Source organism: Triticum aestivum, chromosome 2A (genome assembly GCF_018294505.1).
Source record: "Triticum aestivum cultivar Chinese Spring chromosome 2A, IWGSC CS RefSeq v2.1, whole genome shotgun sequence".
NCBI classification, from domain to species: Eukaryota; Viridiplantae; Streptophyta; class Magnoliopsida; order Poales; family Poaceae; genus Triticum; species Triticum aestivum.
This window is the reverse complement of record NC_057797.1, coordinates 782,043,722-782,056,305: the sequence shown is the minus strand read 5'-3', so window position 1 is coordinate 782,056,305 and position 12,584 is coordinate 782,043,722. Positions and strand designations below refer to the sequence as shown.

At 44.5% G+C, this 12,584-nt stretch overlaps 1 protein-coding gene across 1 annotated transcript; it reads left to right on the top strand.

The window, feature by feature from the left end:
* The first annotated feature begins 4,842 nt into the window (after window positions 1-4,842).
* On the top strand, window positions 4,843-7,683 carry LOC123038305 (probable 1-deoxy-D-xylulose-5-phosphate synthase 2, chloroplastic). The gene is made up of 4 exons (XM_044462162.1): window positions 4,843-4,917; window positions 5,057-5,239; window positions 5,414-7,150; window positions 7,278-7,683. The coding sequence occupies exons 1-4, from the start codon at window positions 4,843-4,845 to the stop codon at window positions 7,422-7,424; spliced, it is 2,142 nt and encodes a 713-aa protein (XP_044318097.1). The 3' UTR covers window positions 7,425-7,683.
* The last annotated feature ends 4,901 nt before the right edge of the window (window positions 7,684-12,584 follow it).

Below are 12,584 nucleotides of genomic sequence, written 5' to 3'. Positions count from 1 at the left end.
AGAAACGCGCTCTTCGCTTGCTCGCGAAACGGAAGAAACAGAAAGCGGCACAGAAAGCCCGCCAACTAGAGCGTCTGTGCGAAACAGCAGCTACTTGACGCAAAAAGCGTCACATAGGAGCTCCCCAGTGCCAACTAAGCAATCACCTGTAGCGCATGTTCGAGTGGACCAGCCCAAAATCGGTTTGTGTGTGGGTTTGAGAAGCTTCTAGGCATATTAGAGACTGGTTTTAAGAACCTTCCATTCGATTTTCGTAACATTCAATTTGGTTTTTCTTTTCTTTTTTTTCTTGTATCGGTATTCATTCAGATTTTTTTAATTTATGTTTTCTGTCTTTTCCCTTTTCTATTTTACTAATACAGTTGAATCTAATAAACCTAGAAGTTTTTTTATATATAAGTTGTATAGTTTTTAGATACACATTGAAAGTCTTAGTATACATGTTGTATATATACTAAATACACATCGAACATTTATATGATTAATGTTGAACATTTCTAGAATGCAAACTGATTTTATCTCAAATAGGGAAAACTGTTGTATATATACTAAACACACATTGAACATTTTCCAAATATATTCTGTACATTTTCAATACACGGCCATCATTTTTTAATGAAGTAATGTTATTAAGATATATTTTGAAGATCTGAAAAATAAAATCTGAACATTTCAATAAATGGTAACCATATTTAATCTAAGATGATCATTTTTAGACACATTATGAACTTTTTTAATACATAACAAACATTTTTTGAAATACACAACGAATATGTTTGATATAAAATGAATAATATTCCAATACATTAAGAACAATAATTTTCAAACCATTACTTAATTATGTACATTTTAGAACATTCAAAATTTAAAGGGTAAAATTATTAAATAATAATTATACAAAATTTTCAGAAATAAAGAAATAAATGAGAAGTGGGTAATAAATGAAAGGAAAGAATAATGAGGCGAATGTGCTCTCCGCTTGCAGTAAACGTACGTGCTATGTCGCGCACTGCGCTGGACCTGTCCCAACTAATGGTTTCACAGGTGATGCCTCCTATATAGAGAGCGCTTATGTAGACCATTGGAGCTATATCTCGCCTATAGCCAGATGGTGATGGTAGTAGCTCCCATGCTCGCAGCGCCGTGCATATGGGCCCGCTCATGACCGTTTTCCCGCTTGATAGCCTTATCTCATTTTCGTCAGTCGTTGTGTTCGATCGCTGTAGGTCCACTTTAGGGTCGTTCTTATTTTTCCTTTTCTTTTTGTGTACAATAGTTGAAGTTCTCCGGCTTTTAGTTTTTCTTTTGCTTTCTTTATTTTCTGTGTTTCTATTTACGGGTTTCATCAGTTTTCTTTGGTCTTCACTGTTTCGCGTCAGGTTTTTGTTTTTAGGGTTTTCTGGTTTGTCCTTTTCGCCTTTTTATTTATTTTCCTTTTTATTTGGTTTTCAGTCTATTTCACAATTTCGTATCTATTTCAGTGGTTTTTAGGTTTTTGTTTTTCTTATTCTTTTTATATTAAGTTTTTTCTCTGATTTTCTTTGTTGTTTACGTTTTCTTTTCCCCTTTTTTCCTACACATATGTACATTTTTCATATACCACAGAATATTTTGTATGCATGTTTTACATTGTTTTTTAAAACATATGATTTTTTTAAAATATATGCTTTGAACTACCTTCTTTTCATATACATTGTACATTTTTTATACAGTATATACACATTTTTTGTAATCATTCATCATTTTTCGAATACATGATTACCATTTTTTAAAATAAATGTTTTGATTTCTACATTTTTGTACATATTGCACATTTTTCGTATAAGCCAGGGTCATTTTGTTATCCGTGTTTGATATTATTCAAATACATGATGAACAAATTTTCAAATATTTATTTTATGTCTACCTTATTTGATACTCATTGTACATTTTTCTTATACACTTGAAACATTGTTTTCAAAACATGTCAACACAACATTCTCTTTCGGACAAAGTTGCGTAATAGTCCCTCTTGTGTCTTCCTCTATCGACACAATGTTAGCTACTAGGGGACCTAACAGTTTCATATAAAAGATTGTCATGTTAGACACAAGGTTCACATTTCCTGCAATAGTACCTTCATCCTGCTCAAGTTGAATTATTTTCTTTTTTCCTATGCTTTCTGTTCTCAATCAAATAGAAGAATAGGGTGTTGCCACCCCTCCTTGACATCCCTCACGTTGACCCGATCGGCCCGTTTGATCTCTTCTTCTCTTAGGAGTTTAACAAGTTTCTCATCAGCTTCTTGTTTGGCAACACATTTTGCTAACGAGAGGGGCCACTTCAGCTCTAATATCAAATTCACCCGAAGGCGCCCATCTGGCGAAAAGAAAGTGCCCGATGAATGAAAGAAAATCAACATTCTCCGCCAACCAGCTAGCCCTAGTAGTGTGCAATAGCCAAGCGCATCGGCAAGAACTGCTCTGCCAAACAGACACTCTTATCATCCGGGTAAATGTAGAGAAAACAACCTCAAACGACCGATTAACCTCGGGAACAACAAGCATGTGAGTGGGCAGGACAGACCAAGGAGCGATCATGGGAGCACTGTGGAACAAGAGATGCGGTAACCCGACAGCGCCAAATAAGTAACTAGCCAGGGGAACCAACATCCATGTGGTTAGAAAGCCCAAGCAAGATCTTCACAACACCTAGGACCAGGGGTTCCTCACACACCCACCCAGACATGCAAGGAATCGGCGCGGCAGCCCTGACAACATCCAGCATCTGAGCACGCGTGAAAACCCCGGCCAACAGCGATTCATACATGCAAGCAGACGAAACGATATTAGCCATCGTGACAGCCTCGACAACATCCATCATCCAAGCATATGCAAACAAGGTCGGCCACATGCACACCCACCCGCAGGGCAAAGCCAGCCATGCAATGCTAACATGTTTACCTGGGCGCATTAGCGTACCTGGCTCGCATGAACCAAACAACCCAGTAGGAAATGAACGACACTGACATGCCGAGTTGGCCTCACTCAACGCATGCGGACCAACGCACGAGATGACACACACAAACACAACGAAAAACACTACATAAGATGGCCTGAGCGTGTCCGCGACCCATGCGTCATGGACCCCCGAGAACACTGAGGAACACGCGGGGCTGATTGAGCACGATGCACGCGCAGATCGGACAGTGCGGAGCAGGCACGAGAAGGGATAAACCTAGGAGACAGGCACTCTCCATCTTTTGTAAGAGTAACATGAGAGCGGCGTTTTGGCTCTTAGGTACATATGCACCCATTGTCGAAATACACATTTCGAAAAGTTGAAAAATTCGGAACAAAAATCCCACGTGTATATCCGGACATTTTATGTGCGTTCACAAGGTTTCGACGAAAAACGACGTTTTTTGTGGCTTGTGTAAAAAAGATAAAAAAATGCCTCGTGAATAGTTAGAATGAAGCATCAGAAATTGTCTTTTTTACACAAGCCACAAAAAACCTCGTTTTTCATTGAAACCTTGTGCACGCACATAAAATGTCCGGATATACACGCGGGATTTTTGTTCCGAATTTTTCAACTTTTCGAAATATGTATTTTGACAATGGGTGCATATGCACCTAGGAGCCAAAGGCAATTACCGATTTGTGTGCGTCTATGATATTGTGGTCCAAATATCAAAGTATATAACAATAGCAAATATACGGTACTGCACTCGACCGCTGTAGAAATTAATGTCTTCTTTCCCATAAAAAATATTAATGTCTTCTCAATTATATTAGGATAACGATGTTGTGGTTTCCCAGCAGAAGAAAAACATGGCGAACAGCTCTCCAAGAAAAATACAAGGTGGTTTCTAGGAAGAGAGCCTAACACAATTATCATCCTCACCCCGAGGAATATACGGGAGGAGATCTACCTACAGGGAAAGTTCCAAAACGAAGGCCATGCAGCGTCGAGGGCCGTTAATTGGACGTGTCCAGAGAGGATCAGACGTGGTTGGCGCAAGGCATCTTCTTGCGCACAAGTTATTTTTTCCTGAGTGGGTCAGCACACGTGAGGCGACTGTTAGTTGGTCATGACACGTGATGTGCGACTGTGACTGTGTGAGATGATTTCTTGAGTGGGTCAAATGTGCAAGGTGAACCGAGCCAGGCATGATACAGGAGCTGAGATAATGTAATGCTCTCTTTCATCTGTATTATTCGTCGCAGGTTTAATACCCGCTCGGTTTGAAGTTACTTGTGGCTCTAACCCTAACCCTAAATTCTAAATCCGCAAAAAAAGATATATTAGCACCGAAATAGGTTTAGAAACGTGCATTTCAGTGACAAGTAATTTCGGACAGAGATAGTGTAACTTGGTATTAAAATTAAACTAAACACAAGTAAGGAGGGAGTATCAATCAAACAGTTCACACCTCAAGTTCGGTATTGTAGATGCTTTTCTTGGACTAAGCTCTTGTCTTTCATGGTTATCTAGCAGACAGTACAATACTAATCACACCACGTAACGTAATACCAAGTCTTTTGTCCTAGTTTATGGATGTGACAAATTAATTATGAACAAGTTGTTGTCTCCCAGGAAAAGAGCCATCGGCGTCGCGGCTTGTGATCTCCTCCTGTTTTTTGTCCTAGTCTATTGCTTCTTCGGATGGAATCATGAGAATGGATGGGTTAGCATCTAGAGTGTGCTCCTATATAATAAGCACCTCCTACTCTATACCGCCTCCACCACACCCCCGCCTCGGCTCCTCATCTTCTCCTCCCTCTCATCACCTCTACCGGCTGAGCTTTTACAAGCTCCAACAAGTAGCTGCGCCGTATGCTCGTCCACGGTGTCTCTCCAATGGCGCTCCAAGCATCGCTACCTTCTACGTTCCTCGCGGCCCCGACCATTGCTCACGCTTCTTGTCCGCGGCAGGTACATACGCGTGTTACTTTCGCATGCAAATGTTTGCCTTTGGGTTAGGTCTCCGGTGCCGGCTCGCCGGCCGGAGTATCTGTTTGATGGATGTGTTGTTGACGGGGTGATTATATATATATTTGTCGTACATTTGCAGTTCAAATTGCGTGCGAGCGCTGCGGCCGCGGCTAGCAGCGCCAGCGCCGGCGACGGGAAGGTGGTGACGAGGAAGGAGCCAACGACAGGCGCATGGAAGATCGAGTATTCCAGCGAGAAGCCCGAGACGCCGCTGCTCGACACCATCAACTACCCCGTCCACATGAAAAACCTGTCCACCACGGTATAATATATTGGCCTCCAGCTCGGGCTACCTTTATGATTTATATGATTGTACTTTCTCTAGAGAATGTCAATAAATACTAAATTCTATTTCGCCGTCCGGTAGCCATGGCCCTTTTTAAATCTTTATTTACTACATAGTAGTTTGCTAAATGAATTTGGGTTGGCGTGGCAGGACTTGGAGCAGTTGTCTGCGGAACTCCGGGCGGAGATCGTGCACACGGTGTCCAAGACCGGCGGCCACCTGAGCGCCAGCCTCGGGGTGGTGGAGCTCTCGGTGGCGCTCCACCACGTGTTCGACACGCCGGAGGACAAGATCATCTGGGACGTCGGCCACCAGGCCTACCCGCACAAGATCCTCACGGGCCGCCGGTCGCGGATGCACACCATGCGCAAGACCTCCGGCCTCGCGGGGTTCCCCAAGCGCGACGAGAGCGCGCATGATGCGTTCGGCGTCGGACACAGCTCCACGAGCATCTCCGCGGCGCTCGGTATGGCCGTCGCGCGCGACCTCCAGGGCAAGAAGAACCACGTCATCTCGGTCATCGGAGACGGCGCCATGACTGCCGGACAGGCCTACGAGGCCATGAACAACTCCGGCTTCCTCGACTCCAACATGATCGTCGTCCTCAATGATAACAAGCAGGTCTCTCTTCCAACGGCCACCCTTGACGGTCCCTCCAAGCCCGTGGGTGCACTCAGCAAGGCGCTCACCAAGCTCCAGTCTAGCACCAAGTTCCGCCGGCTCCGGGAGGCCGCCAAGACCATCACCAAGCAGATCGGCGGCTCTACGCACGAGGTGGCTGCCAAGGTTGATGAGTACGCGCGTGGCATGATCAGCGCCTCGGGCTCAACGCTCTTTGAGGAGCTCGGGCTCTACTACATCGGCCCCGTCGACGGTCACAGCCTCGAGGACCTCGTCACCATCTTCGAGAAGGTCAAGTCCATGCCGGCGCCCGGGCCAGTGCTCATCCACATCGTGACGGAGAAGGGGAAGGGGTACCCACCGGCAGAGGCCGCCGCAGACAAGATGCACGGCGTCGTCAAGTTTGACCCGACCACGGGGAAGCAGTTCAAGACGAAGAGCCCCACGCTGTCATACACGCAGTACTTCGCTGAGTCACTAATCCGGGAGGCGGAGGGGGACGACAAGGTGGTGGCGATCCACGCAGCCATGGGAGGCGGCACGGGGCTCAACTACTTCCAAAAGCGGTTCCCGGAGCGGTGCTTCGACGTGGGCATTGCGGAGCAACACGCCGTGACTTTTGCAGCGGGCCTCGCCGCCGAGGGAATGAAACCGTTCTGCGCCATCTACTCGTCGTTCCTGCAGCGCGGGTACGACCAGGTGGTGCACGACGTGGACCTGCAGCGGCTGCCGGTGCGCTTCGCCATGGATAGAGCAGGGCTCGTCGGTGCAGACGGCCCTACACACTGCGGCGCGTTCGACGTGACATACATGGCCTGCCTGCCAAACATGGTGGTCATGGCGCCCGCCGACGAGGCCGAGCTCATGCACATGGTCGCCACCGCCAACGCCATCGACGACCGCCCAAGCTGTTTCCGCTTCCCCCGCGGCAACGGCATTGGCGCCGTGCTTCCACTCAACAACAGAGGCACCCCCATTCAGGTTGGCAAGGGGAGGGTACTCGTCAGCGGCAACAGGGTAGCCCTGCTAGGATATGGCACCATGGTGCAGGCCTGCCTGAAGGCGGCGGAGGCGCTTAAGGAGCATGACTTGTTCATCACCGTCGTCGACGCCCGGTTCTGCAAGCCGCTGGACACGGAGCTCATCCGTGAGCTGGCCGCCGAGCACGAGATCCTCATCACCGCTGAGGAGGGCTCCATCGGAGGCTTTGGCTCCCACGTGGCGCACTACCTCAGCCTCAACGGCCTCCTCGACGGCCCCCTCAAGGTAAAGACCCATTCAGATACGAATACAATAGTGTTCCTTTGTGAAGAAGACGGAAACATTCCTCATTGGAAATTTTTAGCATGAATTGGTCGCTGACGGTTATATTTGTCATGTGATGTTGTTGCAGCTGAGATCGATGTTCCTGCCGGACCGGTACATTGACCACGGCGCCGCGGAGGACCAGATGGAAGCAGCCGGGCTGACGCCGAGGCACATCGCCGCCACGGTGCTGTCCCTGGTGGGTCGGCCACTAGAGGCGCTACACCTCAAGTGAATCAATCATCCAACCAGCATGTGTCAGTGTTACACACCCACATCCACAATATGACTCAGCACATAAAATAACGGAACTGCTGCTGCTCCCTATTCCCTAACTGTCCCGGTGCATGAACAGTACATGCTGCATTTGGCAATGGCGGCAAGTTCTACGTGTCGGCTCCTGCACACGCCACCATGGTAGTTTCTACCAATTCGTTGGTGCAAGTGGTGCTTTACCCAAAACAATCCTTGGAAGGGCTCGACAATGCTACAACCCTAGGTAGCTGGAGATGCCATGCTAATGTCCGTCAGTGCGCATGTTCCAATGCTTTAAGTCCAGAGAAGATACATTGGAGGCATGCTTTGAGCCGGTGGATAGATACATACATACATACACATGCTGACATGCATCCATATGTTTTTCCATTGGGTATTGTACAGATGGTTGTTGCACGTCTATTAATTAATTAATTAATCAGACCATGAAATGAAATATCTTGTCTTTAGTTCACAGATGTGGCAAATGAAGTGGTTTCCTCCTGTTTTTTGTCTCCTAGGAAAAGAGCCGGCATTGCGGCTTGTGATTTCCTCCTGTTTTTTGTCCTAGTGTAGTGCTTGCTTTGATGGAATCATGGGAATGGACGGGTTAGCATCTGGAGTCCACGTTGTTAGGTGGCAGAATATTCCCAGGTGCCATGATTTTCATGAGCTCTTGGCTTCATTCTTTGGAGTACTAGCAAGACCCCACATTAAAAATCATGACATGACCTCAGTAAGAGAAACTTAATAGCTGGTATCTTTCATGGTTACATAGCAGACAGTATAATATCAATCAGACAGTTCACACCTGAAGTTTCGGTATTGCAGATACTTTTTCTTGGAGTAAGCTCTTGTTTTTCACGGTTATATAGCTGACACTATAATATTATCAGACCATGTAGTATAATACCCTGTCTTTAGTTTATGGGTGTGACAAATTGATCATGAACAAGATCTTGTCTCCTAGGAAGAGCCATCGGCATTGAGGCTTGTGATCTCCTCCTGTTTTTTGTCCTAGTGTATGGCTTGTTTTGATGGAATCATGGGAATGGATAGGTTAGCATCTGGAGTTACGTGGTTAAGTGGTAGAATATTCTTTCTGGACTATGGGGTATTCAGTATGTGGTCTCCCAGCCAGGAGGACCAGGCCGAGGACCCCCGTGCCGGTTAATTATCGGACCTCTTTTTTTTCGAGCTGTATTATCGGACCTCTTGGTGCAGCCCATGGCAGATACAAGGAAGATTTCACAAGACGAGGTCTTCTAAAACCTAGGCCTCCGCTATATTATATAAACCTAGGCTAGGCTAGTCGACAGAACATATTATATAGATTCATACACACATACGATCTCGAGGTAGATACACATCACTAGTGCAGAACCGGGCAATAGCACCGGTTCGTAAGGCCCTTTAGTGCCGGTTTAGGAACCGGCACTAAAATTTCGGCACTAAAGCCCCCCCCCCCCCTTTAGTAACGGTTCAGCACGAACCGGTGCTAAAGGGGAACCACGTGGCACGAGCCAGCTCCCGGGGCCGGGAGCCCTTTAGTACCGGTTGGTAACACCAACCGGTACTAAATGGTTGTGGGTTTTTGTTTTATTTTGTATTTTTCAATTAAATTTGTGTTATCAATTTAATTTAGGATTGTTTTACGTTATAATGAGTTGTAGTCGTCGTCATCATCATCATCATCATCGCATATTAATAAATAAATAAACTCTAGCTAGCTAAAAATCATCATAGTCGTCTAATTACCACTATTTAATCATCATAGTCATTACCGCTAGCTATCTAATCATCATCAACGCTGGCTAGCTTAAAGAGGAAACATTCACTTTGTAACAGAAGCAAAGATATCATCAAGTTCAACATAATCATCACCAACATCGAAGTTCAGGACACGGACATGAGACAAGTACTAATTAAGAGCTAGCATGATGAACTAGTAGCTACTGATCCTGCTGCTCCCTCTCAGGTAGAATAGCATAGAACATGTATAGCTCTCCTGATTCATCATACTGGAGCATGCAGATAAATCTGTCTCCTAATCTTAGGTTGCGCTTCTCCTTGCTGCCCCCTAGTACTTATCTGCGATCGTTAACAATTTTGCTCCAATCTTTCAGTATTAAGCATTCTTCGCTTTCAGAAATCCTGAATGCACTCATGTGCAATGTAGGAAATCTTGGTCGTAAGCTAACCATTGACATGCGACCTTTTGTCTCGATCCACTGAGGCACAACTGTCATCGGAAGTCCCTGTTGAAGAACATTGTATAGTAATTAATATACTAAGCAATGAAAGTTTAGCTTCAACTAAGGACAAATATTTAAAATCTTACCATCTTTCGATTATAGATGTGACCGTAGTTCAATACGATCACCATTGGTCGCACGTTTTGAGTACTAACATTTCTAAGTTTAGGAAAAAAATTGTCTTGACAGTATTAAGATCCTCAAGCCATGAAATATAATGACTTATCTCCTCGCAGTTTAGTTGAGCCCCGGGGCAGTAGTAGGTCCTGTCTACCAAGTGCCGGACATATTTGCTTGAACCGAAATAAGCTGACAATACAAATTAGTTGTCAACTATTTTTGAATAAACTGTATCAAAGACATAAACATATGCATGCATGGTTGAGAAAAACTCACCAAATGGTAGAACTGGAGGCGTTTGCACATCGACCCAGATGTCTATATTACCTTCAATATCATCTTCCGGACGAATATCAAAGGTGATAACCATATCAGGCTCAAATGCATAAGCTTTGCATAGTGCTTGCCAAGTTTTGCATTCAAAATGGGTGTATGTGTCTCCATTATATAATTTGACGTTGAAAGTATACCCATGCTCCGTCTTCAAGTAAACTCTCTTTACCTCCATATCATCTATAGCACTAAAACCTATCTTATCCAAGACAAAAATTCTTGCATGGCAGGGGATGCGCTAGTAGAATAGTGAAAATTTAAAATTATAAGTTGAAGCAAATGAAGCATAAGTTTTGCATTCAAATAATAATTGACAAAGTGACTTACTGTATCAACTTCGAATGTCTCATCCAGCTTGATGCTGAAGCGCCTACCATCAACAAGGAAATTTTGGTCGCACAGGCCGCGCTGGTCTTCACAGTGTTCGCACATAATGAAATCTTTTTCGTCGTCAGATGACATTTCTTATGTTCATATAGGTGAAACATTAAACACCTATATCTAGCCAAATATATATTCATCTAACATTTGACATTAATATATCTACCTATATATTCATCTCTAACAATTGACATTACTTTTCTATCTAATTCATCTAACATTCGACATTAATCTAACATTTATATAAACTCAAATTATATATAAAAAATTAAATAAACAGAAAAACGCATTAACAAATAATATTTTACTTAGATCATCAAATTTCAGATACCTAAATTTTCTTACTAAAAATAAACTAGTTATGTTAATTATTGAACTAGTTCAAATCTCATATACCTAAATAAACTAGTTCGACAATTTTCTTACTAAAAATAAACTAGTTATATTAATTATTCAACTAGTTCAAATCTCATATACCTAAATAAACTAGTTCGACAATTTTCTTACTAAAAATAAACTAGTTATATTAATTATTCAACTAGTTCAAATCTCTAGTTCGACAATTTTCTATCTATAGCTAATTCATCTAACATTCGATCATCTAATTAACTTTTTCAAAAAACAGAAAATAAGTAAAAAAAATGTGTGTGTGTGTGTATGTGTGTGTACGTATATATGTGTGTACGTATGTGTGTGTGTGTATGTGTGCATGTACGTGTACGTATATATGTGTGTGTGCCCCCGTACGCCGCCGCACCGTACGTACGAGCGGGGGTGCCGGCGTACGGGGCGGGGGCGTACGGGGCGGCGGCATACGTACGGTCGACGACGGCGGGGAGAGCGCGAGAGACGTACCGCGAACGACGACGGACGGCGGCGCGCGGCGTTCGGGGCGGCGGCGCGAGACGGCGACGACGACGGGCGGCGACGGGGACGACGACGATGACGACGGACGACGGGCGATGGGCGGCGACGACGGGATCGAGCGGCGCGCGGCAATGTCTCGCGAGAGGTTGGAGACGAAGTGGGGAGATGAAACTGAAATTTTCGTAAGTGCTATATATATAGGATGGACCTTTAGTACCGGTTCGTGGCTCCAACCGGTACTAAAGGCCTATTCTCGCCAGGCCAAGCGGCGGGAAACGAAGGCTTTTAGTACCGGTTGGAGCCACCAACCGGTACTAAAGGCCTTGCGCTGCCACCCCAAAGTTTAGTCCCACCTCGCCCGGCGAAGGGCAACCGCACTGGTTTATAAACCCAGCCGCGGCTACCTCTTCGAACTCCTCTATATAGCAGGCTTCTGGGCCTAATTAATTAGGGCGCACTGCTCTGTGAGTCTGCTGGCCCTTCTGGGCCTGCATTTGCACACCCTAGGTCTGGCAGACCCACAGGACAGCGCGCCAACAAATTTTTTATATAGCTTTTTTCTTTTCTGCATTACTTATTTTCTTTTATTTATTTTTGAGTAGTTTTTTATATAGTTTTTTCTTTTCTGCATTATTTATTTTCTTCTATTTATTTTTGAGTAATTTTTTGTATAGTTTTTTTATTTTCTGCATTATTTATTTTTGTATAGTCCGAAACCCTGATACTCCGAAAGAGTTTGTCCAGTTTGTACATGAAGTGCGTCCAGTTTTTGCCGTGACCCTTTCTACTCTTTCACGCATGCTATGCGGGTGATATGATGATACCATGCCAAGTTTCAACATTTTCAGGATTCATTTTGTAGTGATTTTCAATTTCACAGTCATTTAGCTCTCTAAACAATTAGGCAAATGACCAAAAAACAACAAATGATGTCAGAACATGTTGGAAATTGATAACGTCGCTTTAAATGCTGCGTACTGAACACAAAAGAAGTCCGGAGTTCAAATAAGTTTAAAAAACATTGAAGTGGCCATGTAACAGATGAGTTCTCGTCCGAAACCCTGATACTCGGAAAGAGTATGTCCAGTTTCTACACGAAGTGCGTCCAGTTTTTGTCGTGACCCTCTCTACTCTTTCGCGCATGCTATGCGGGTGATATCATGATATCATGCCAAGTTTCAACA

What these genes read in the sequence shown, in the direction of transcription:
- LOC123038305 (XM_044462162.1), top strand. Translation starts at nt 4,843, where the DNA reads ATGGCGCTCCAAGCATCGCTACCTTCTACGTTCCTCGCGGCCCCGACC. An exon ending in TGAAAAACCTGTCCACCACG is followed by an intron (nt 5,240 to 5,413) that starts GTATAATATATT and finishes TTGGCGTGGCAG; the next exon opens with GACTTGGAGCAGTTGTCTGC. An exon ending in TCCTCGACGGCCCCCTCAAG is followed by an intron (nt 7,151 to 7,277) that starts GTAAAGACCCAT and finishes ATGTTGTTGCAG; the next exon opens with CTGAGATCGATGTTCCTGCC.